The sequence below is a fragment of the Heterodontus francisci genome, chromosome 41, assembly GCF_036365525.1.
Source record: "Heterodontus francisci isolate sHetFra1 chromosome 41, sHetFra1.hap1, whole genome shotgun sequence".
Taxonomy (NCBI): domain Eukaryota; kingdom Metazoa; phylum Chordata; class Chondrichthyes; order Heterodontiformes; family Heterodontidae; genus Heterodontus; species Heterodontus francisci.
The window spans coordinates 12,570,457-12,591,871 of NC_090411.1; the positions used below are offsets into that span (position 1 = coordinate 12,570,457).

The 21,415-nt window shown below is 44.1% G+C and overlaps 1 protein-coding gene across 1 annotated transcript in view; it reads right to left on the minus strand.

Moving 5' to 3' along the window:
* dmc1 (DNA meiotic recombinase 1) overlaps nucleotides 1-17,606 on the minus strand; it is a 186,581-nt gene extending 168,975 nt beyond the window's left edge. Inside the window, exons 1-3 of the mRNA XM_068019900.1 lie at nucleotides 17,481-17,606; nucleotides 14,358-14,402; nucleotides 9,307-9,453 (exon numbers count right to left, since the gene is read on the minus strand). Of these exons, the coding sequence (XP_067876001.1) occupies nucleotides 9,307-9,453; nucleotides 14,358-14,402; nucleotides 17,481-17,606 (318 nt within the window). The remainder of the gene's footprint in view (nucleotides 1-9,306; nucleotides 9,454-14,357; nucleotides 14,403-17,480) is intronic.
* Between the last annotated feature and the right edge of the window lie 3,809 nt (nucleotides 17,607-21,415).

Here is a 21,415-nt window from a genome sequence, read left to right on the forward strand (position 1 = left end):
ACAATCTGCAAGAATTAATGTATTCCAAAAATTTGAGCAACAGGTGAAGCTAGCTGTTTCACACTGCTACTATGCAGTAGCAACACTTGTGGTGTTTGCCACTAACAGAATGCTGCCGTCAAGCCAAAAAGATGTTCTGCCTATCACACAAATGAGTAATGTGATATATAAATTTCAGTGCTAGTGTGATGCTTGCAAAGCCTGTGCTTGCAGAATTCAAAACACAGTGTCCAACATTAGATGTGATTCCGCGATTGGACAACATTTGCTAAATAATCCTCAGTGTGCTAAGAATTACACTGACAACCAATTTAAGCTTGTCAGTTGGGCTCGCAGTGTGGCGCATTTGCACGTACTGGAAGCTACATATATTAATACACAGGGCCCTGTTCTTTGCAGACAGAAAGAACATATACACACATTTTGCCTGTTTCAGCTAAACAAAATAAGTGACAGCCATTCACTGGTTCATTCCTCAGGGCAATGCCTCGACCAATCAGAGTCAAGCTGCCTGGTTTAAATTTCAAGCAAAGCTTGGCAGTTAACTGTCAGCCACCATAAACTGGTGCATTCTCCATGGCAGTGCCTCTACCAATCAGAGTCCACTTGCCAACCAATCAGCACTGTCTTCTCATACAGTATAAATCTGTTGTTGCCCTTACATTGGTATTCTTGCGGATTGTCCTGATGAGTGCAAGACGAAAAGCTTCGACAAAATGTCTCTATTTTCAGCAATACTAAAATAGATATAATTGGCCATATTGGTAACTGGGTAAAACATTTAAATATGTGTTGTGACCTGTGGAGAAGTGGAACTAGAGAAAGACAGTGCACTCCTGCAGCCTCGGTTGTAACATATAATTAGGGGCTCGTCCGGGATAACCCAAAGCCGACGAAGTGCAATTGTAAGCGGGGAAAAGGAAAATGCCAGGTTTCTTGTGCATTAGAGTAAAGCTTACACTACTGGAATGGCAACTTTTGATGCAAATGTGTTTATGCAGCAGTCTGGAATAGATTATGATTCTTTAAAGGCATTGTCCACTGAGGAGCTGTCAAGTGTGGTGGAGCACTTGATGTTAGAGATTAGACCAAAAGCTAGGTGGGCTGAAATTCAGGGACTAGTGGCCAGGCAGTTGCAGATTGAAGTGAAAAAAGCCAGAGGGATGAGTAGAATCAGAAGAAGACAAGGTAACACTGCACAGATTCAGTTAGATATGAAGAGGTTAGAGCTAGAATTTCAGGCAGAGAAAGGGAGTGAGATAAAGAAAGGAAAAAGGAAGAAAGAGAGGAAAGGGCACAAGAGAGAGGAAAGAGCAAAAGAGAGAGCATTTCAAAGGGAGCAAGCAGAGCAGCAGGAGAGAGGACATTTCAAAAGGAGCAAGCAGAGCGGCAGAGAAAGAAATGGAAAGAGAAGGGAGCGAGAAAGGATATTCCAATTAAAAAAGCTAGAACTAAAACAAAATTGTGGCCTTGACCCCAATGAAAATTGTGGTGAGGAAAGACCTGACTCCAACCCAGGACCCAGTAGAGAGTTATTTAAATTTGTGCAAGCCCTCCCATAGTTTGAGGAAAGGAACGCAGAGGCATTTTTCATTTCTTTTGAAAAGACAGCTAAACAGATGAGGTGGCCGAAAGAAAACAGAAAACTGTTCATGCAAAGCCGGTTGATAGACAAAGCTCTTGAAGTTTATGCCATGCTTTCTGAGGAGGCTTCTGCAGATTATGAGATGGCAAAACAAGCTATTCTCGCCGCTTATGAGTTAGTCCCTGAAGGTTACAGGCAGAAATTTCAGAACCTCTGGAAACAGCCTGAGCAGACTTATATAGAATTTGAGAGGGTAAAGCAAATTAACTTTGATAGTTGGAAGCGGGCACCAAAGCTAGAGGCCACGTATGAGACCCTTAGGGAAATAATTCTCCTGGGAAAATTTTTTAATTCACTCCCTCCATTAGTAAGAACCCACATTGAGAACCAGAAGGTTTCAACAGCCAGACAGGCAGCTAAGATCACTGATGATTACAAGTTTGTTTACAAGCCCAAACCCTTTTTCCATCACCCCTACAAACCAGAGGATAGAAGATGGGAGGGTGAAAGAAAGGCAAGTAGCCAGGGACGAGAAGGCTGAGCTGAGAACACCCCGGGATCTCCTCCTCAGACCAGAAAGGAAGATACTGGGAATGGAAATGAGGTCCGAAAGCTGAAGTGTTTGCATTGCCACAAGGTGGGACACTTTCATGCAAAATGCTGGAAGTTGCACAGTAAATCCATGGGACTTATTGGGGTACACAAGGCCAATGCAGAGAAAGGATCTCTGATCCAGTGCGACAGATCAGGCTGTAGCTCTGAGTGCAGCTGTAAGGCCAAGTACAAAAACCGCTGTGAATTCGGGGGACATGAACAAGAGACCTGAGAATTATAGCAAATTTTTGTCAAAAGGAAATGTAACTCCTTATCCCTCAAGCGAGGCAGGTAAACATAGTTCTACTTAGGGATACAGGAGCCACCCAAACTCTTTTGCTAGGGAAAGGCACAACTTTTCAACCAGAGAAAACACTGAATGCCAAGTTTCAGTGAATGGTATCACAGGGAGTATATACCCGTACCTTTGTATCGGGTGTACCTGGAGTGTGACCTAATGTCTGGAACGGTAACCGTAGGAGTCGTCCATAGTTTGCCTGTAGATGGAGTTGACCTACTTCTGGGGAGTGATTTGGCCGGAGCAAAGGTAGTAGCTTCTCCAGTAGTCATGGAAAGACCAAGTGAAGTCAAAGAGACAGGAAAAGGTTGCAGGAATTTTTCCTGTATGTGTAGTGACCCGAGCAATGGCTAAACAAGTTCCATTGTCGGAGGTCAAATTGGCACCATAGACAGACAGCTGAATATCTGAAACTTTCTTTGGGAATTTGGATAATCCAAAGGAAATGTTCAGTAAGTCGCTATGATCAAGGCTCAGCAATCCAGAGTTAAGTAAAGTGGCACAATTGGCTCTAACTGAAGCTGAAGCAAAGGGAATTCCGGAAGGCTACTATGTTAAAAATGGGATTCAGTTGAGGAAGTGGAGACCTCCTCACAGACCTACAGATGAAGAATGGACGGTTGATAGTGGTACCGCCCAAGTATCGCAAGGAAATATTAATGGTAGCCCATGAAATTCCTATGGCGGGACATGTGGGGATCTGGAAGACCCAATCATGTATAAGTCGACATTATTGCTGGCCAGGTCTTTACAAGGACGTGGTTTTGTAAAATGTGCCATACGTGCCAGATTGTGGGAAAACTGCAACGCTGCCAGGAAACTGGCACCTCTAATTCCCATACCAGTTTTTGGGGAGCCATTTAGTAGGGTGTTGGTAGACTGTTTTTTTTTTATTCATTCATGGGATGTGGGCGTCGCTGGCCAGGCCAGCATTTATTTCCCATCCCTAATTGCCTTTGAGAAGGTGGAGGTGAGCTGCCTTCTTGAACCGCTGCAGTCCATGTGGGGTGGGTACACCCACATTGCTGTTAGGAGGGGAGTTCCAGGATTTTGACCCAGCGACAATGAGGGAACGGCGATATAGTTACAAGTCAGGATGGTGTGTGACTTGGAAGGGAACTTGGAGGTGGTGGTGTTCCCATGCATTTGCTGCCCTTGTTGAGATAGCGGGTTTGGAAGGTGCTGTCTAAGGAGTCTTGGTGCAATGCTGCAGTGCATCTTGTAGATGGTACACACTGCTGCCACTGTGCGTCGGTGGTGGAGGGAGTGAATGTTTGTAGATGGGGTGCCAATCAAGCGGGCTGCTTTGTCCTGTATGGTGTCGAGCTTCTTGAGTGTTGTTGGAGCTGCACCCATCCAGGCAAGTGGAGAGTATTCCATCACACTCCTGACTTGTGCCTTGTAGATGGTGGACAGGCTTTGGGGAGTCAGGAGGTGAGTTACTCGCCGCAGGATTCCTAGCCTCTGACCTGCTCTTGTAGCCACGGTATTTATATGGCTACTCCAGTTCAGTTTCTGGTCAATGGTAGCCCCTAGGATGTTGATAGTGGGGGATTCAGTGATGGTAATGCCATTGAATGTCAAGGGGAGATGGTTAGATTCTCTCGTGTTGGAGATGGTCATTGCCTGGCACTTGTGTGGCGCGAATGTTACTTGCCACTTATCAGCCCATGCCTGGATATTGTCCAACTCTTGCTGCATTTCTAACACTGCTTCAGTATCTGAACATTGTGCAATCATCAGCGAACATCCCCATTTCTGACCTTATGATTGAAGGAAGGTCATTGATGAAGCAGCTGAAGATGGTTGGGCCTAGGACACTACCCTGAGGAACTCCTGCAGTGATGTTCTGGAGCTCAGATGATTGACCTCCAACAACCACAACCATCTTCCTTTGCCTGAGGTATGACTCCAACCAGCGGAGGGTTTTCCCCCGATTCCCATTGACCTCAGTTTTGCTGGGGCTCCTTGATGCCATACTCGGTCAAATGAATGGAAGAATATTCCCGATGGTGGGGGAGTCCAGAATGAGGGGTCATAGTCTAAGGATACGGGGTAAACCTTTCAGGACTGAGATGAGGAGAAATTTCTTCACCTAGAGAGTGGTGAGCCTGTGGAATTCGCTACCACAGAAAGCAGTTGAGGCCAAAACATTGTATGTTTCAAGAAGGCGTTGGATATAGCTCTTGGGTCCAAAGGGATCAAAGGGTATGGGGCGAAGGCGGGAACAGGTTACTGAGTTAGAGTTACTCTCACCTCACCTCTTGAGTTCAGCTCTTTTGTCCATGTTTGAACCAAGGCTGTAATGAGGTCAGGAGCTGAGTGGCCCTGGCGGAACCCAAACTGAGGTTGGTGAATTTTATTCTGAAACTAAAATAGATAAAGTATATAATTGGCCATATCAGTAACTGGGTAAAATATTTAAATATATGTTGTGACCTGTGGAGAAGTGGAACTCAAGAAAGACAGTGCACGCCTCCAACCTCGGTCATAATACCCACTAAAAAGCAGAAACAAACTAGCCACTAATGACACATGGTGGATGAATAAAGAAATAAGATCAAAATTTAAACTAAACTAAATAGAGAGACAACAAGGGAGAGGAAGACAAAATAGAAGATAAAAAGGTGAGGAAAGAAGTCAATAAACAATCAGAAAGGCAAAGAGAAACTACAAAATTAAAATCTCAAAGAATATTAAAATAAATTGTAAAGTAACAGGGGACCATAGACCAATTAGCTTAAGGTCAATGGTAGGAAAGATAATGGAATCCGGACTCAAAGATGTAATATAAAAACATCTAGAAACTGGACACATAATGTAGTAGTAAACACAAATTTCAAAAGTGAAGTTCATGCTTGAGCAACCTTATTGAAATCTTTGAAGAGGTAACAGAAAGGGTAGACAAGGGTAATGCAGTAGACCGAATATACTTGGATTTCCAAAAGGCCTTCAACAAGGTAGCTGCCATAGTAAACACATGCCTAAGGTCATAGAAACATAGAAAACAGGAGCAGGAGTAGGCCATTCGGCCCTTCGAGCCTGCTCCGCCATTCATTATGATCCTGGCTGATCATCTAACTCAGTAACCTGTTCCCGCCTTCGCCCCATACCCTTTGATCCCTTTGGACCCAAGAGCTATATCTAACTCCTTCTTGAAACATACAATGTTTTGGCCTCAACTGCTTTCTGTGGTAGCGAATTCCACAGGCTCACCACTCTCTCGGTGAAGAAATTTCTCCTCATCTCAGTCCTGAAAGGTTTACCCCGTATCCTTAGACTATGACCCCTGGTTCTGGACTCCCCCACCATTGGGAATATTCTTCCTGAATCTAACCTGTCAAGTCCTGTTAGAATTTTATAGGTTTCTGCGAGAACCCCCCTCACTCTTCTGAACTCCAGCGAATATAATCCTAACCGACTCAATCTCTCCTCATACGTCAGTCTCGCCATCCCAGGAATCAGTCTGGGAAACCTTCGCTGCATTCCCTCTATAGCAAGAACATCCTTCCTCAGATAAGGAGACCAAAACTGCACACAATATTTCAGGGCCAATATCCTCACCAAGGCCCTGTATAATTGCAGCAAGACATCCCTGCTCCTGTACTCGAATCCTCTCGCTATGAAGGCCAACATACCATCTACCTTTTTTATCGCCTGTTGCACCTGCATGCTTACCTTCAGCGACTGGTGTACGAGAACACCCAGGTCTCGCTGCATATTCCCCTCTCTCAATTTATAGCCGTTCAGATAATAATCTGATTTCCTGTTTTTACTACCAAAGTGGATAACCTCACATTTATCCACATTATACTGCATCTGCTATGCATTAGCCCACTCACTCAGCTTGTCCAAATCACCCTGAAGCCTCTCTGCATCCTCCTCACAACTCACCCTCCCACCCAGTTTTGTGTCATCTGCAAATTTGGAGATATTACATTTAGTTCCCTCATCTAAATCATTAATATATATTGTGTATAGTTGGGGTCCTAGCACCAATCCCTGCGGTACCCCACTAGTCACTGCCTGCCATTTGGAAAAAGACCCATTTATCCCTACTCTTTGTTTCCTGTCTGCCAACCAATTTTCTATCCATCGCAATACACTACCCCCAATCCCATGTGCTTTAATTTTATACACTAATCTCTTATGTGGGACTTTGTCGAAAGCCTTCTGGAAGTCCAAATAAACCACATCCACTGGCTCCCCCTCATCAACTCTACTAGTTACATCCTCGAAGAATTCTAGTAGATTTGTCAAGCATGATTTCCCTTTCGTAAATCCATGCTGACTCTGCCCGATTCTACCACTGTTCTCTAAGTGCTCTGCTATAAAATCTTTGATAATGGACTCTAGAATTTTCTCCACTACCAACGTCAGGCTGACTAGTCTATAATTCCCTGCTTTCTCTCTACCTCCCTTTTTAAATAGTGGGGTTACATTAGCTACCCTCCAATCAGAATATGTGGAGTCAGGGAACAAGTAGCAGAATGGATATCAAGCTGGCTATGAAACAGAAAATAGAGAGTTAAAGGTAGTTACTCAGACTGGAAAAAGGGTGTGAATGGTGTTCCACAATGATTGATGCTGGGACAACTGTTGTTCACCATTTACATTAACGATTTGGATTCGGCAATCTGAAGTACAAATTCAAAATTTGTGGAAGTAGTTAATACAGAGGACAATGACAGAATTATTGCAGCACAGAAGAAGGTCATTCGGCCCCTCGTATCTGCATTGGGTCTCCAAATGAGCAATCTACTTAGTGCCATGACCCTGCCTTCTCCCCATAACCATGCACATTCTTCCTTTTCAGATAACAGTCTAATTCCCTTTCGAATGCCTCATTGAACCTGCCTCCACCAGTCTCAGGCAGTACATTCCAGACCTTAATCACTCGCTGCGTGAAAAAGATTTCATCATGTCATTTTTGTTTCTCTTGCCAATTACTTTAAATCTGTGCCCTCTCATTCTTGATCCTTTCAAGAGTGGGAACAGTTTCTCCCTATCTATTCTGTCCAGACCCTTCATGATTTTGAATACCTCTATCAAATCTCCTCTCAACCTTCTCTTCTCCAAAGAAAACAGTCTCAACTTCTCCAAAACATCGACGTAACTGAAGTTCCTCATCCTTGGAACTATTTTCGTGAATCCTTTCTGCACTCTCTCCAATCCCTTCACGTCTTTCCTAAAGTGCAGCGCCCAGAATTGGATGCAATACTCCAGCTGAGGCCAAACTAGTGTCTTATACAATTTCAACAAAAACCCCATGCTCTTATACTCTATGCCCCTATTAATAAAGCCTATGATACTGTATGCTTTACTAACCACTCTCGCAACCTGTCCTGCCACCTTCAATGACTTATGCACATATACACCCAGGTCCCTCTGCTCCTGAACCCCCCTTGAGAGTTGAACCCTTTATCTTATATTGTCTCTCCACGTTCTTCCTACCAAAACGAATCACTTCACAATTCTCCACATTGAACTTCATCTGCCACTTGTCCGCTCATTCCACCAACATCTCTGCATCCTTTTGAAGTTCTACACTATTCTCCTCACAATTCACAATGCTTCCAAGTTTCGTATCATCTGAAAATTGTGAAATTGGGCCCTGTATATCAAGGTCTAGGTTATTAATATATATCAGGAAAAGCAAGGGTCCTAACATTGACCCTTGGGCAACTCCACTACAAACCTTCATTTAGCCTGAAAAACATTCACTCATAACTACTCTGTTTCCTGTCACACAGCCAAGCTTGTATCCATGTTGCTACTGTTCCTTTTATTGCATGAGCTTTAACTTTGCTCACAAGTCTGTTGTGCAGCACTGTATCAAATGCCTTCTGGAAGTCCATGTACACCACATCAACAGCATTGCCCTCATCAACCCTCTCTGTTACCTCTTCAAACTCCAGCAGGTTAGTTAAACACGATTTTCCCTTGACAAATCCGTGCTGGCTTTCCTTAATTAAGGCAAGTGGTATATTATCCTTCATTACAAGAGGATTTGAGTATAGGAGAAAAGATGTCTTACTGCAATTATATAGAGCCTTGGTGAGACCACACCTGGAGTATTGTGTACAGTTTTGGTCTCCTTACGTAGGGAAAGATATACTTGCCAAAGAGGGAGTACAACAAAGGTTCACCAAACTTATTCCTGGATGGAGGGATTGTCCTATGAGGAAAGATTAAACAGACTGGGCATTTATTCTCTGGAGTTTAGAAGAATGAGAGGTGATCTCATTCAAACATACAAAATTCTTATAGGGCTCGACAGGGTTGATGCAGTAAGGATGTTTCCCCTTGGCCAGGGAGTCCAGAACCAGGGGACATAGTCTCAGAATAAGATGTAGGCCATTTAGGACTGAGATGTGGAGGAATTTCTTCACTGAGAGGGTGGTGACTCTTTGGAATTCTCTGCCCCAGACAGCTGTGGAGATTCAGACATTGAGTATGTTCAGGACTGAGATAGATATATTTCTACATATTAAATACATCAAGGGTTACTGGGATAGTGCAGGAAAATGCTGTTGAAGTAGAAGATCAGTCATGATCTCATTGAATGGCAGAGCGGGCTCAAAGGGCTGAATGGCCTACTCCTGCTCCTATTTCTTATGTTCTTATTGCATGGAGGCATTTAAGGGCAAGGACAGATATGCTGATAGGGTTAGGTGAAAGGTGGAAGGATGCTTTTTGTGGAGCATAAACTCTAGTATAGACGAGTTAGGCCAAATAGCTTGTTTGTGTTGTTTATTTATACCTAAATTGGGAATGTAACAGCAATAGTGTAGTCAGGGTTTATTTATACCACAAATGGTATCCTTACTATGAGCTTGTTGGCTGCTTCCTTGATTTTGTCCACTTTGGCCTCAGAAAGACCTTTGATGTTGCAGAGGGCCCTTCGTGTCGTCATCTGAATTCCCTTCACTGTGCAGATTCCAACAGTTTTCATCTTCTTAATATCAGCCACATTCTGCAAAAAAAGGTACCATCAGGGTTCTTAATCATTGACTAAGAAAACAGAACATTATTATTTTTCAAAACACATGCACAAACTAAAGACTCATGAGGTGAAGTTCAAAGAACAAAACTCCTAATCTGGACAGCAATATGGCTAATATGACATTCACATAAAGTGCAGCAGTTGAAACTACAAGAACTCAACCTGAAGAGTTATAAAAATTGACTTCACTTTTTAAAAAAGTGGACAATGTGCTTACAAAATGGCCGGTCGAAGGTCCAAAGACCTTGCCTTTGTATATTCAAACTGTCTGGCAAGGACAAAAGAATACATTCAAAGCTAAAAGGTATCAATTACACCCTTCCTGAACCCATCAAGAGACATTTTTGAATTGAATGGGTTCTTCTAAAACAAAGAGGTGTGAAGTAGCCAAATCCTGGGCCATTGTCGATCACCACAGGGAGGAAAATCTCTGTCTCCCAACAGAGGGAGGATGTGTGAAACTTTTAGCTTTTAAGATAGCTCTCTGAAGAGTGAGAGAGACAGGAAGAATCATCATCAAAGCTTGTCCAGCTGAGAGCTGGGAGAAAAATCCAACAACCCTGACAACATTCTGGCAATAGTACTGAAGACATGTGCTCCAGAACTAGACATACTGTTCCAGTACAGCTACAACACTGGCATCTACCCGGCAATGTGGGAAATTGCCCAGGTACGCCCTGTGCACAAAAAGCAGGACAAGTCAAACCCGGCCAATTACCGCCCCATCAGCCTACTCTCAATCATCAGTAAAGTGAAGGAAGGTGTCGTCGACAGTGCTATCAAGCAGCACTTGCTTAGCAATAACCTGCTCAGTGACGCTCAGTTTGGGTTCCACCAGGGCCACTCAGCTCCTGACCTCATTACAGCCTTGATTCAAACATGAACAAAAAAGCTGAACTCCAGTGGTGAGGTAAGAGTGACTGCCCTTGACATCAAGGTAGCATTTGACCAAGTATGGCATCAAGGAGCCCTAACAAATCTGGAGTCAATGGAAATCAGGGGGGGAAACTCTCCGCTGGTTATAGTCATACCTAGCACAAAGGAAGATGTTTGTGGTTGTTGGAGGTCAATCATCTCAGCTCCAGGACATCACTGCAGGAGTTCCTCAGGGTACAGGGCAGTGTCCTAGGCCCAACCATCTTCAGCTGCTTCATCAATGACCTTCCTTCAATCATAAGGTCAGAAGTGGGGATGTTCGCTGATGCTTGCACAATGTTCAGCACCATTCGCGACTCCTCAGATATTGAAACAGTCCGTGTAGAAATGCAGCAAGATCTGGACAATATCCAGGCTTGGGCTGATATGTGACAAGTAACATTTGTGCCACATAAGTGCCAGGCAATAACCATCTCCAATAAGATAGAATCTAACCATCTCCCCTTGACATTCAATGGCATTACGATCACTGAATCCCCCATTATCAATATCCTGGGGGTTACCACTGACCAGAACCTGAACTGGAGTAGCCATATGAATATCATGGCTGCAAGAACAGGTCAGAGGCTTGGAATCCTGTGACAAGTAACTCACCCCCTGACTCCCCAAAGCCTGTCCACCATCTACAAGGCACAAATCAGGAGTGTGATGGAATACTCTCCACTTGCCTGGATGGGTGCAGCTCCAACAATACTCAAGAAACCTGGCACCACAGGCCAAAGCAGCCCGCTTGATTGGCACCCCATCCACAAACATTCACTCCCCTCAACACCAATGCACAGTGGCAGCAGTGTACACCATCTACAAGATGCACAGCAGCAACCACCAAGGCTCCTTAGACAGCATCTTCCAAACATGCAACCTTTACCACCTAGAAGGACAAGGGCAGCAGTTGTATGGGAACACTACCATCTGCAAGTGCCCCTCCAAGCCACACACCATCCTGACTTGGAACTATATCACCATTCCTTCACTGTTGCTAGGTCAAAATCCTGGAACTCCCTTCCTAACAGCACTGTGGATATACCTACCCCACATGGACTGCAGCGGTTCAAGAAGGAAGCTCACCACCACCTTCTCAAGGGCAGTTAGGGATGGGCAATAAATACTGACCATGTCAGCGACGCCCACATCCCATGAACGAATAAAAAAAAATCTAATGTTCCTTTGTAACACCATCTGCAAGCATAAGGTCAGATTTCAACCAGTGCTATCTCACCACAACTTACTTCAACCCTTCTACTATCTCTGTGCTTTCAGACTGCTTGTTTAATATTCAATCATGGATGGGTTGCAATTTTCTCCAGCTAATCAATGAGAAGACTAAAGCTATCTTCTTTATCCCCTGCCACATACACTGTATCCTCACTCACTGACTCCATTCACCTCCCTGGCCATTGTTTCAGGCTGAACCAGACTGCCCGGAACTTCAGCAGCCTATTCAACCCAAGCTATGCTTCTAACCCCAAATTCTTTCCAACACTAACAGTGCCTATTTCCATCACCGCTGCTAACTCAGCTCATTTGCTGCTGAAATCCTCATCCGAGCCTTTGTCACCTCCTGATTTGACTGCTCCAATGCATTCCAGGGTGACCTTCCATCTTCCACCCACCATAAAACTCATTCAAAACTCTGTTTTCTGTCTCATATTTCACAACACCATGCTAATATCTCCTTCTCTGGCTCGACATCTATTTTTCTGTTTATGCTTCTATAAATGCCTTGAGATGTATTTCTGTTAAATGCCCTATTTAAATGCAAGTTATTGTCTACTGAAATAAAAACAGAAAACACTGGAAATACTCAGCAGACCAGGCAGCATTTGTGGAGAGAGAGAAACAGAGTTAACATTACAGGTCAATTTCATCAGAACCTAACTTAAAATGTTTATTCTGTTTCTCTCTCCACAGCTGCTGCCTCACCTGCTGAGTATTTCCAGAATTTTTATTTTTATTTCGGATTTCCAGCATCTGCAGTAATGTGCTTGGGCACTGTTGGTTGCTGAACCATCTTCAGGGGAGGAACAGCTGTCAAAGAACAAAGAACAGTACAGCACAGGAACAGGCCATTCGGCCCTCCAAGCCTGCGCCGATCTTGATGCCTGCCTAAACTAAAACCTTCTGCACTTCCGGGGACCGTATCCCTCTATTCCCATCCTATTCATGTCAGGATCAGTTAACATACGGATGTATATGAATTAGGGGCAGTATGCCATTCAACCCCTCGAGCCTGCTCCACCATTTGATAAGATCATGGATGATCTGAATGTGGCCTCAACTTCACTTTCCTGTCTGCCCCCCATAACACTTGACTCTCTTGTCTATCAAGAATCTATTTAGCACAGCCTTGAATATATTCAATGACTCAGCCTCTACTGCTCTCTGAGGATGCGAATTCCACAGACTAATGACCCTCTGAGAGAAAAAAATTCTCATCTCCATCTTAAATGTGAGACCCCTATTTTTAAACTGTGTGCCCTAGTTCTAGTCTTGCCCACAAGTGGAAAAATCCTCTCAGTATCCACCCTGTCAAGTCCCCTCAGAATCTTCAGAGTTCTGATGAAGGGTCACTGACCTGAAGCACTGACCTGGGGGCGGCGCAGTGGTTAGCACCGCAGCCTCACAGCTCCAGCAACCCGGGTTCAATTCTGGGTACTGCCTGTGTGGAGTTTGCAAGTTCTCCCTGTGTCTGTGTGGGTTTCCTCCGGGTGCTCCGGTTTCCTCCCACATGCCAAAGACTTGCAGGTTGATAGGTTAATTGGCCATTGTAAATTGCCCCTAGTGTAGGTATGTGGTAGGGAAATATAGGGACAGGTGGGGATGTGGTAGGAATATGGAATTAGTGTAGGATTAGTAAAAAATGGGTGGTTGATGGTCGGCACAGACTCGGTGGGCCGAAGGGCCTGTTTCAGTGCTGTATCACTAAAACCAAAACTAAAAACTCTGCCTCTCTCTCCACAGATGCTGCCAGAACTGCTGAGTATTTCCAGCATTTCTTGTTTTATTTCAGATTTCCAGCATCCGCTGTATTTTGTTTTTATTATCCCCTCAGAATCTTATTTGTTTCAATAAGATCATCCATCATTCTTCTAAACTCCAATGGGCATAGGCCCAACCTGTTCAACCTTTCCTCATAAGATAACCCCTTCATTCCAGGAACCAGTCAAATGAATCACTAAAGGTTAATATGCAGGTACAGCAAGTGATTAGGAAGGCAAATAGAATGTTGTTGTTTATTGCAAGGGGAATAGAATATAAAAGTAGGGAACTTTTGCTACAGCTGTACAGAGCCTTAATTACGGCTGACAGAAGCATATCCTGGCTGAGCACCAGGTACTACTGACAACAGTCTAATGATGACAGTCAATCGTGAATTATAAATGCTTTCATTTGAAGTCAATTCCTGATCTTAGCCATGTTTGGAGAAATAGGTGGCAAGCTGGATCATGTGCCCCCTTTAGGGGGTTGGGGGGTTGGTGGTGTGGGGGAAGAGAAAATGGACTGGTGTCCATCATAGGCTGCACTTATACACCTTCTAGCAGTCAGTTCAGAATGGCACTTGCAGGACCTGGGAGCAGATTGTCCACTCTCTCTCAATGTGGTACAGCTGAGGAAATCAGGACTGGAAAGAATTCAGAGGAATTCAAAACCAAAAATGAAAACAGGATCAGAGTCCCTAATTAATTTTCTCCCCCTTCACCTACTAAAGAAACAAATTTACTGAACTCTCCCATTTGTCACTTACACAAGACCTTCTACAACTCAGTTTGGGATGAATGCAAATTCCTTGGAAATATCCATATCATTCGGGAGCTGCATGAGCATTGAAAAGTGCAATATTATCTCTGACTCTATGAAGAACCTAAAGTCACTAACTAGAGAAAGAGGAGAGTACACCTGGGATTCAAACTCACATGACCTCAGGTTACTATACTTACAATGCCATGTTTCTGTAAGAGGTCGATGTCCTGGAAGAAAGACTCCTGAAGGAACAGAAATGGAATCACTGAATGTTCATATTTTTCATCAAACCGTAACAAATTCAGTTACTATTATAATCAATTATGGGATACGTTTCTGATATGCAGAGATTAAGGCTCGTTATCCGGTTATATTGGTAAACATATTAGTAGAAAAAGTAAGTTAATTGAACTGTGGCAAGTAAGAATCTTTGTATTTCTGCATCCCCTGCTCCTCGACTCCATTTAAACTTAGCATTTTCTTTCTCTATTCTTACTTTTGAAATGTATTATTTACATTTCTCTATATTGAAAAGCACCTGCTCCTACCTACCTATCCTGCCACCTATCTAAGTCCTCTGACAGTCTTTCACAATTTATATTAACCACAATTTGGTGTCACCAGCAAATTTCAATATTGTTTCTTCAATCCCCAAGCCTGGCTTGTTTGTGTATGTTTTAAATAAGAGTGGGCCCAGCACAGACCCCTGTGCAATGCCATTCAACTCATCTTTCTGGGCTGAGAAACTTCTTTTTGCTTCTTCCCTTTGCTTTCTGCCCTTCAACCATCTCTTTTCCCAAATGATTACATTCATCTAATTCCATTGGGAATTAAATTGGCTAACCCATTAAAGTGGCGTTAGCATTCACAATACACGATTAACCCAAGCCTGTTAAATTGGTGCTGCCTGCACTGTTCATTGGCACTGCCCCGATATCGTAAATGGTTATCACTATTCAAAGGCAGCTTGCACCTCTTAAAGGGGAGGTGCACTGTGGCTGTAAGACGTGGTGGGAGTTGTTTGAAATGTGAATCTAGAATTTCAAACTTTGAATGGCTGAATCTGTGAGAGAGCAAGTATCAAGGTTTCCTGACAATGCACTGGAAGTGCAAGATGTAATCCTCCAGATATATGCTCAGGAGGCAATGGGAACAAGTAGTGGCGGAGGCCAATTCCAGGAGCGTTGTTCCAAGAACATGGATGCAGTGCAGGAAGTTAAACAATCTGACACGAGTTGTCAAGTTCAGTACATCTTCAAATGACTTGTCCTACCAACTGCACAAGTAGCATCATTCACTGTTCAATTCACTACACCGCATCAAATCAGTAACTCAATCCTTCAACTCATACGCTTTACCTCACTTTCACATACTGTTGCAAGCCTATACCTACTGGCAACTATTTAATCACGACAGCCACATCATCCAAACTTATTGCAGGGCACTCATTGACACACTTCCCTCTTTCTTGTGAAGAAGGTGGTATAGGAAACAACTGGACAAGCCTACCTTCATGTTTTATCTCCCATGGAGGAGACAGTGCTGACCATCATGGTAAAGGGCATAGAAGAGGCCATGGCCACTGGCAGGGCTGGAGGGCTCAATGATGAGGGTGTCTGCATACCTCCTTCCCTCATCCCATTCTCCATTTTCCCACAATCTCTTCTGAATCAAACTGCAGATGGTGTAAGCACATGCTTACTTTTTCCTCTCCTCTCTCCTTATATAGAAACATAGAAAATAGGAGCAGGAGTAGGCCATTCGGCACTTCAAGCCTGCTCCGCCATTCATTATGATCATGGCTGATCATCCAACTCAGTAACCTGTTCCCGCTTTCCCCCATATCCTTTGATCCCATTCACCCCAAGAGCTATATCTAACTCCTTCTTGAAAACATACAATATTTTGGCCTCAACTGCTTTCTGTGGTAGTGAATTCCACAGGCTCCCCACTGTCTGGGTGAAGACATTTCTCCTCATCTCAGTCCTGAAAGGTTTACCCCGTATCCTGAGACTATGACCCCTCATTCTGGACTCCCCCACCATCAGGAACATTCTTCCTGCAACTACACTGTCAAGTCCTGTTAGAATTTTACAGGTTTCTATGAGATCCCCCTCACTCTTCTGAACTTCAGCGAATATAATCCTAACCGACTCAATCTCTCCTCATACGTCAGTCCTGCCATCCCAGGAATCAGTCTGGTAAACCTTCGCTGCACTTCCCCTATAGCAAGAACATCCTTCCTCAGATAAGGAGACCAAAACTGCACACAATATTCCAGGTGTGGCCTCACCAAGGCCCTGTATAACTGCAGCAAGACATCCCTGCTCCTGTACTTGAAACCTCTCACTATGAAGGCCAACAGACCATTTGCCTTTTTTACCGCCTGTTGCACCTACTTGCTTACCTTCAGCGACTGGTGTACGAGAACACCCAGGTCTCGCTGCATATTCCCCTCTCTCAGTTTATAGTCGTTCAGATAATAATCAGCCTTCCTGTTTTCGCTGCCAAAGTGGATAACCTCACATTTATCCACATTATACTGCATCTACCAAGCATTTGCCCACTCACTCAACTGCATCTCTGCATCCTCCTCACAACTCAACCTCCCACCCAGTTTTGTGTCGTCTGCAAATTTGGAGATATTACATTTAGTTCCCTCATCTAAATCATTAATATATATTGTGTATAGCTGGGGTCCGAGCACCGATCCCTGCGGTACCCCACTAGTCACTGCCTGCCATTTGGAAAAAGACCCATTTATCCCTGTTCTTTGTTTCCTGTCTGCCAACCAATTTTCTATCCATCGCAATACACTACCCCCAATCCCATGTGCTTGCTTTAATTTTACACGCTAATCTCTTATGTGGGATTTTGTCGAAAGCCTTCAGAAAGTCCAAATAAACCACATCCACTGGCTCCCCCTCATCAACTCTACTAGTTACATCCGCGATTCTTGTCCCTTTTTCATTTGATACCAAGAACTGCAGCCTTCCCAATTAAAGCAGGAAGAGCAAGAAGAACAGTGAAGATGAAGAGATACTATGTGTTTTTTAGAGGCTGAGAGAGAGGAGGGATCTGCATTTAGCGAGACACTGGACACAAGTACATAGGTGGCAGGGCAGGGGAAAAATAGCACAGATGCCAACCAGCTGAAGGGCAAGACACACACTAATTCCACTGCAGAAGAGTAGATGAGGACTTTGATGGGCCAGGCTACAGAAGAAGCCTGATGGATGTGCATAACCAAATGCTTGGTGCACTGAAAAGCCTGTCAGAAAGCTTGAGCACAATGAAGCGTGGAGGTGGCCACTACTGACTTGGCACAGGGCTTTGCACAGACCTTGGAGACCATCCTTTCCAATATGGAATGAGTGGTCACTTCCATCAGCACACTTATGGAACCCACCATGATACAACACGATGGCTGATGTTACAGCTTCCATTGCAGACTAACAGCTTCCATCAGAGGTCTGTGAGCTGCAGTGGTAGCTCAAACTGCTGCTTGTATGGCTCTGGATACCACTGTTAAAAGGGCTTCCATGGCATCACAGCAGTCCATCAATCTGTTCTCCAACAGATCAGTAGGATTGTAAAGGTGCTTCCCTGGGAGAGTGGCAGTGGCTTCATGGAGCACTAGCCTGCTGTCCAGCATTCCTGATCTTGCCTCTGCCACTCCTCCAATGTCAGCCCAGACGAAGTGGTACACTATGAAGCCTAGCCTTCTAGGTCTCAGCTGAAGGTCAGCAGCCTTCCACTATGCTGCAACCACAGGGGAAGCACCTTGTTGAAGCACTAGCAGAAGCAAAGGCACACAGAGGACAGGCACTATTCTATGATTGAATTTATAAAATTGGATGAGAATGTGCACCTTCTGGTAGTTTTTAAATTTGTTTTGTCAGACAGAGGGTGATATGGCATTCAGTGATAGAGGAGAGAAGGCGTGTGGGACTGTTGGTGAATGGGGAGGTGTGGTTGAGATTACTGGTATAGCTTAGGAGTTATTTGATCATGTAGAGCTTGGGTACAAAGGGGCTGTCTACATCTGTTTCATGTTCCTCCACTCCTATTGCATTTCCTCCTCTTCCTCATGCTTCTCAGTTTCTCGCTTGCTGAGTGGCAGCAAACGCTGTTTCCTCATAATGGTGAGGTTGTGCAACATGCAGTATACTACCACAAATCTCAGTATCCATTCAGCTGAGTATTAGAGCTCCTCCAGAGCATTCAAAGCAGTCGGAGCATTGTGTACTCTATAATGTTCCTTATGGCAGCATGGCTCTTATTATAGATCGGATATGCACACGTGCGCACAGTTATAAGCCATGTTATGAGCAGATAACCTTTATCGTCCAGTAGCCAGCCTTTTATTTGCTGTGGTGGGTCAAATGCAGCTGGCACAGAGAACTGCCACAGAATAAAGGAATCATGATGACTGCCAGGATAACAAGCATTCACCTCCTGTCTGATGTGCTGCCTCACACAAGGCAGTCAAAGGCACCCTACACCATGGCGAAGCCTGCAATCCAAACAAACATGCATTCTTGCTCCGCATGCTTGTTTCTGGAAAGAAGAAATGAGATTTAACTGTTTCCCTGTGTACAGAAAGTCTCAGCGACATCCTTTATACAGCAGTGCAGTGCAAGATGTTGCTTATAACTCCAGCGGCAGCCTGGAACGGGTCCAACTATTGGAGCTATGATGAACCTTTACAAAAAACTGGTTCGGCCTCAATTGGAGTATTGTGTCCCGTTCTGGGCACCATACTTTAGGAAAGATGTGAAGGCTTTACAAAGGATGCAGAAAAGATTTACGAGAATGGTTCCAGGAATGAGGAACTTCAGTTATGTGGATAGATTGGAGAAGCTAGATTGTTCGCCTTAGAGAAAAGAAGGTTGAGAGGAGATTTGATAGAGGAGTTCAAAATCATGAGGAGTCTAGTCAGAGTAGATCGAAAGAAACTGTTCCCATTGGTAGAAAGGTCAAGAACCAGAGGACATAGATTTAAAGTGATTGGCAAAAGAACCAAAGGTGACATGAGGTAAAACATTTTTACGCCACGAGTAGTTACAATCTGGAATGTACTGCCTAAGAGGGTGGAGGAGGCAGATTCAATCGTGGCTTTCGAAAGTGTTACGACCAGGTGAGAAAGGTGTCTAGGGGTCTCTTTTAGCCTTCACCTGGTCTTATTGTAATAGGGTTTATGTTTTAAACAACTGTGTTTTGAGCTCCCCCTTGGTGAATCCTTGTTCACCACTTTCCAATTGTGAGGTAAAGAAATGAGCACAACCAGGTGTTTTCAGGTTTAAAGAAGAAAAGTGAAATTTATTAAACCTTAAACTTAAACTCAAATTCGGTTAACACCTACAGATACACGCCGCGCCCCACGCGAGCATGCATACACGATATGCACAAGCGAATGGAGACAGAAAAGAGTAGAAGAAAAATGAAGTAAAAAAGATTGAGGCAATCTCTGAAGAGGGGTTTTTACTGTGCTTCGAACTCACTGTAGTCCTTGATTGTAGTTCAAATTCCCTGCGGCAAGTTCAAATTCAAAATAAACCTCCAACAGTCAGTTCGTCATGTGACTAAACTGGTCTGACCACATCTGTTTGTGTATTCGGCCATCTTAGCAGTTAACCTGGAATGCTAGCCTCTCCACCTTCAATGTCTGGTAATCAAAAGTCCACTGTGGATTAAATTGGAGCAGGGAATGGCCCCTTTGTCCGTTCCAGGTACTGTCTGTTACTATGCAAATGTCTTTCCAGTCAGGGGCTTGGCAATTCCTGGTGATAGGTCCTCTTTTCTTCCCAGCCACAATTTTAAGTTTTAATGTTCATGTGGCGAAATAATGTGTGCCTCAGTCTTGGCAGGTGGGGGCCTGCATGACAAAAGGGAATTGGATAAGCTGGACAGTGCTGCTACAGCTGCACAGGGCCTTAGTGAGACCACATCTGGAGTACTGTGTATGGTTTTGATCTCCTTACTTAAGAAAGGATATAATTCCAGTAGATGCAGTTCAGAGAAGGTTCACTGGACTAATTCCTGGGATGAAGGGGTTATCTTATGAGGAAAGGTTGAACAGGTTGGGTGTATGCTCTTTGGAGTTTAAAAGAATGAGAAGTGATCTTATTGAAACATATAAGATCCGAGGGGACTTGACCAAGGTGGATGCCAAGAGGATGTTTCCCCTTGTGGGGTGTGAGGAACAAGGGGACACAGTTTAAAAATTAGGGGTCTCCCATTTAAGATGGAGATGAGGAGAAATATTTTTCACTCAGAGGGTCGTTAGTCTGTGGAATTCTCTTCCCCAGCGAGCAGTGGAGACTGCGTCATTAAATATATTCAAGGCTGAGTTAGATTTTTGACCAACAAGGGAGTCAAGGGTTATGGGGGGGGGGGGATGCGGGGGCATCAGGAAAGGGGAGTTGAGGCCACAATCAGATCAGCCATGATGTTATTGATTGCTGGAGCAGGTCCGAGGGGCTGAACGGCCTACTCCTGCTCCTAATTCTTGTGTTCTTCTGAAGGGGAAAAAATTGTAGGGCTACGAGGAAAGGCCAGGCAGTGGGTCTAGCAAATTGCTCTGGCAGAAAACGAGCACGGAATCAATGGGTCAAATTGCCTCCTTTTGTGGTGTAAACATTCTATGAGATGCATGAAACTTAACAACCACAGGCAATGCTGTCTGTGTCCTGCTTTGAGATTGCAGTTGTGATTGCAGCAGTTGGCAGATTTCAGACACAATCTCTTTTGGGAAATGAGGATGTTTCACACATTGGCCCTGTCTGAAGCTGAGATAGGTCAATTTTTTCCTAAAGAGACTCAATGGATATGGCTTCCTGCTCAGAACCCTTCTTCCCTCTCCTCCCTATTCTAGCACCTGCCCTGGTCTTCATGGCCTTTCTTCATTCTCCAAGTCATGTTCAATTCACAGAGGATGCCAAACCAGGCCACCCGTATCTGGAAGCAACTTGTTTCAGCACAAACTTTTAAATGAGCAACAAAGTACTTTAGCATGAGTCAGGCCACTCCGTATATATTCAAACTTTAAGCAAATATAGGAAAGCTTCAAAATTACTTAACAATTGCACCAGCAGCCAAAAGAACTAATCCAGCAACTAACCTGCAAGTATCTCATTATTTCTTTGAAGAGCACTAGTCAGGTCTTCATTCTGTTTAACATTGTGTTCAGATGTGCGACAAGTTAAGATCGGGAATTGGCTGGATAGTGGATTTCAAAAATGGCAGAGCTGCT